The sequence below is a fragment of the Oreochromis aureus genome, linkage group 16 (assembly GCF_013358895.1).
Source record: "Oreochromis aureus strain Israel breed Guangdong linkage group 16, ZZ_aureus, whole genome shotgun sequence".
Classification (NCBI taxonomy): domain Eukaryota; kingdom Metazoa; phylum Chordata; class Actinopteri; order Cichliformes; family Cichlidae; genus Oreochromis; species Oreochromis aureus.
In genome coordinates, this window is record NC_052957.1 from 11,024,693 (window position 1) to 11,029,729 (window position 5,037).

Below are 5,037 nucleotides of genomic sequence, written 5' to 3' on the forward strand. Positions count from 1 at the left end.
CAATACTAAAGACTTGTAATAACTGATGTGTTGATATAATAATTTTACAGTGTACCTTATTTAAAACAAACAAAGAATGCCTCTGTTTGGCCCTCCTCCTCCTCCTCCTCCTCTGTGTTGCAGCTATAAATATTAGCAGAAGCTTATTTTTGTCTTGTTCAACCTGAAAGGAAGCAGCTGAGTTTAATGTTATGTGTTCTTAATATGTAAGAATCTGTGTAACTGAATCTTAAATCTTTTAAAGTATAAAACTACTTGCTGTTTGTTTTTGATTGCTAATGTAGACATTGTGCAACAGCTGCTGAGAAGGAACTTGCCTTAATCAGGTAACATGTGTGTGTAAAACAGCATTTGAACAGTATCATAGAAACGTTGCTCAGCCATATTGATGTCTGGTATTTCTTTCTAATGAATATAATATATCATTATTACTGATCTATCTTATCCACTGTGACATATTATGGAGAAAATGGAAAACTCAAGTGAGACTGTATCATTTGTGCTGGCTGCTTATGGAAATATTGGAGAGTTAAAATACCTGTATTTCATCATAATACTGATCTGGTACCTCTCTATATGTGTGGCCAACACAGTCCTTATTGTGGTCATACGTGTGGACAGAAGACTCCATGAGCCAATGTATATACTGCTGTGTAATTTATGTGTGAATGAAATAAATGCCAGCACATCACTGTATCCTCTTTTGCTCTCACAAATGTTTTCAGACAGCCACGAGGTGACTGTGCCGTGGTGTTTTCTGCAGATGTGTTGTATGGTAACATGTGCACCTACTGAATTTTGCAGTTTAGCAGCCATGGCCTATGACAGATATATCTCAATCTGTCATCCTTTTAACTATAATGTCATTATGAAGACAGAGAGAGTGTTTTTGATGATTCTGCTTGTGTGGCTGTATTCATTTCTTAGTTTTATATTCTCATATTCATTCATCTTCAGTTTGAAGTTTTGTGGAAATATTATTCACAACGCGTATTGTGACCACCAATTAATAATTAGACTTTCATGTTCTGTTCCAATCCAAAGCTTTATTTCTAACATATCCTTTCTCTTATTAAGTGTTTTCATTCCCTTCAGTCTCATTTCAGTCTCTTACCTGAAGATTTTGAGAGTTTGTCGAAAAACATCAAAAGAAAACAAGCAGAAAGCTGTGACTACTTGCACCCCTCAGATCGTCTCTGTGTCAAATCTGTTTGTCGGGTGTACTTTTTACTTTATTGACTTCACGTTTGTAGTTTCTCGAGTACCAAATGAAGTTCGTATAATTTTGCCTATGTATGTCCTCATTTTTCAGCCTATGCTCACCCCATTTATGTATGGATTTAATTTACCAAAGATAAGACAATCATATCAAAGGTTTCTGTTTAAGAGAAAATAAATATCTTTGTTTAAAATGAGACTACCTTAGAGCATCTTTGCTCTGTAGGAGAATAACATTCATCAATCATATTATGGTTCAGAGATATATTTGAAACTCCAAAAGACCCATGCAATTCTCTCTTTTTAAAATCATTTGGCAAACGTTGCTTTGCAACATGTAATATTCTCCAAACTCTAAACAAAGAAACTAATTAAATACTCCAAATATATGTCTTTAAATGAATTTATTAAAATAAACTATCAGGCTCATGTCACCATGTAACCCTCTCTAGTGTTTTATTGCGGTTAAGTAAGAAACAAAATTTTTGGTTGTTATACTCTCCTTAAAATTGTTATTTTATATTTTTAAGTGTTCCTCTGCTCCAGTTAACGTGACTCATGTGAGTTACAGTATAAAATACTGATTATTTGACCAGTCAGGATTAAAACACCAACCTTCCATTTACTAAATGATCTGCACTACCTCCTGAGCTACAGCCACCACAGAGCACTGAGTTATGATCATTGCTCATGAACTTATACTAACTTACAGCAAATGCACACAAGATCTTTTCACCGGATGTAATGTTACTCCAAAGCCAAATAACAGAGATGTGATATTCAACCCCTTTTCACGAGGTCCCACACAAAACACAGGAACACAGGCCTACAATCACAGATTCAGACTAAGTCATGCATGAACACACACACAAACATAACCCCAGTTATTTTGTAATAAGAAAATCAAGGAATCAGTTTACTTTGCCTAGTGCCAGTCCTGGGAAAAATGGCTGAAAGAGAGCCCCTAATTGACAGGCCTTAGCACCTGATGGCCACCACTGACAGGAGGTACCATAGAGGAAATCTGACATTATTCCAAGGTAGGCTGAGGATATTGAGACCAAATAGACTGCACACCTGCAATAAAGAGGCAGCTGCATGAAGCTGTAGTACAGTTACACTATATGTTTAGAGTAGTGTTGGTAGTACAAGCATAGTGCAGTTATAGCAAAGACTCAGGTGTGGGAGGCCATGGAACAAGACTTAGGGCCTACTGGGTGTAAATTTTGCAAAATTTAAGTTGACTCAGGAGAAGAAAACTGTCCTCTACTCACATAGAGTATAGTGCTGTTCGGGTGCCACTTGCTTTAAATTAAGATACCGAGATAGCAACAAACTCTGGGCTACAGTGGAATGGATCTCCTGACTTGAGGGCAAATCTGCTCCGATGTGTCACTCAATTCTGGCCATACGGACAGGATTTGACCAACCTGCAGACAGCACATCACAAACAGTGGACCTACTGTTCAGCAAACACTTCCTTTTTTTAATCTCCAAATTTTGCGACTGGCTTTCACACAGAAAATACTGAACTGGATTGAGATTGTGTCATGACTTCAAGTTATAGACCAGTTTTTAAACTGTGTTGATAGGCCACGTATAACCAGATTTATGATAAAAAATACACCACAGTTTTGTCTGCATGAAACTGTGGTGTTTACAGCGGGAACAAACAGTAAAAACAGGGTTTTCTACAGATACCGCTAGCAAACACTCTCTTCTTGCGACTTAAAAAAGAAAAAGAAAAAACACCTCTTCCCTTCCCTGATGGTGTTAAAGTGTACCATGTCAACCAATCAAAAAAATGATATGGCAACATCTGGCATTTGGTTGTTTGGGAAGAGGGGGAAGTTTTAGGAGCAACGCTGGTGAGAGAGAGCGAGTGAGCGAAAAAAAGAGAGAGAGAGAGAGAGAGAGTTTTCGCATTCGAGAGATTAGTGATGTTTAGTGTGTTTGGAGGCTATAGTTAGTGTGTAGTGTAGTCATTGTTCTGTTTTGTGTGTCAGCTATACTGATGAATGTCATAGTTGCTCCAAAAAAGCTACCAAAGGCAGATTCCAGTGTAAGTGCTGTCTCCACATGGAAAACAGGACTGATACACTTCCTGCTGTCAGACCTGCAGGGTTTAGGCCTGTGCTGTTGTCCTACAATGTAAAGAAACTATTTTTTGGAGTGGCACAAATCATTTGTGTGCCTTCCTATTTGATGCAGAACACCTGATTGTTGTGTAAATAGTTTTAAATGGTTATATAAAAAACGCATGAGGCCGTGGCTGCATTTTTAGGTAAATAGTACCATATAACTTTGTTTGCACAGATTGTGCATAATTTGTAGAAATGTACAATTTCTATTTGCATTTAAAAACATTGATGGAGAAACTTTAATTTCCCTTAAGACTAAGAAAAAGTTATCTTCTTCCTCTACAATACTAAAGACTTGTAATAACTGATGTGTTGATATAATAATTTTACAGTGTACCTTATTTAAAACAAACAAAGAATGCCTCTGTTTGGCCCTCCTCCTCCTCCTCCTCCTCTGTGTTGCAGCTATAAATATTAGCAGAAGCTTATTTTTGTCTTGTTCAACCTTAAAGGAAGCAGCTGAGTTTAATGTTATGTGTTCTTAATATGTAAGAATCTGTGTAACTGAATCTTAAATCTTTTAAAGTATAAAACTACTTGCTGTTTGTTTTTGATTGCTAATGTAGACATTGTGCAACAGCTGCTGAGAAGGAACGTGCCTTAATCAGGTAACATGTGTGTGTAAAACAGCATTTGAACAGTATCATAGAAACGTTGCTCAGCCATATTGATGTCTGGTATTTCTTTCTAATGAATATAATATATCATTATTACTGATCTATCTTATCCACTGTGACATATTATGGAGAAAATGGAAAACTCCAGTGAGACTGTATCATTTGTGCTGGCTGCTTATGGAAATGTGGGAGAGTTAAAATACCTGTATTTCATCATAATACTGATCTGGTACCTCTCTGTATGTGTGGCCAACACAGTCCTTATTGTGGTCATACGTGTGGACAGAAGACTGCATGAGCCAATGTATATACTGCTGTGTAATTTATGTGTGAACGAAATAAATGCCAGCACATCACTGTATCCTCTTTTGCTCTCACAAATGTTTTCAGACAGCCACGAGGTGACTGTGCCGTGGTGTTTTCTGCAGATGTGTTGTATGTACACATGTGCACCTGCTGAATTTTGCAGTTTAGCAGCCATGGCCTATGACAGATATATCTCAATCTGTCATCCTTTTAGCTACGATATCATTATGAAGACAGAGAGAGTGTTTTTGTTGATTATGTTTGTATGGCTGTATTCATTTCTTAGTTTTATACTCTCATATTCATTCATCTTCAGTTTGAAGTTTTGTAGAAACATTATTCACAACGCGTATTGTGACCACCAATTAATGATTAGACTTTCATGTTCTGTTCCAATCCAAAGCTTTATTTCTAACATATCCTTTCTCTTATTGAGTGTTTTCCTACCTTTCAGTCTCATTTCAGTCTCTTACCTGAAGATTTTGAGAGTTTGTCGAAAAACATCCACAGAAAACAAGCAGAAAGCTGTGACTACTTGCACTCCTCAGATCGTCTCTGTGTCAAACCTGTTTGTCGGGTGTATTTTTTACTTTATTGACTTCAAGTTTGTAGTTTCTCAGGTACCAGATGAAGTTCGTATAATTTTGCCTATGTATCTCCTAATTTTTCAGCCTATGCTCACCCCATTTATGTATGGATTTAATTTACCAAAGATAAGGCAATCATATCAAAGGTCTTTGTTTAAGAGAAAATAA

At 36.8% G+C, this 5,037-nt stretch overlaps 2 protein-coding genes across 2 annotated transcripts; both read left to right on the top strand.

Annotated features, from left to right (window-relative positions):
• Nucleotides 1–469: 469 nt before the first annotated feature.
• On the top strand, nucleotides 470–1,396 carry LOC116327789 (olfactory receptor 11A1-like). Its single transcript, XM_039599719.1, has one exon. The coding sequence runs from the start codon at nucleotides 470–472 to the stop codon at nucleotides 1,394–1,396; it is 927 nt and encodes a 308-aa protein (XP_039455653.1).
• A 2,714-nt stretch (nucleotides 1,397–4,110) lies between these two features.
• Nucleotides 4,111–5,037, top strand: LOC116327801 (olfactory receptor 11A1-like). The gene has a single exon (XM_031749460.2). It carries the CDS (start codon nucleotides 4,111–4,113, stop codon nucleotides 5,035–5,037), a length of 927 nt encoding a protein of 308 aa, XP_031605320.2.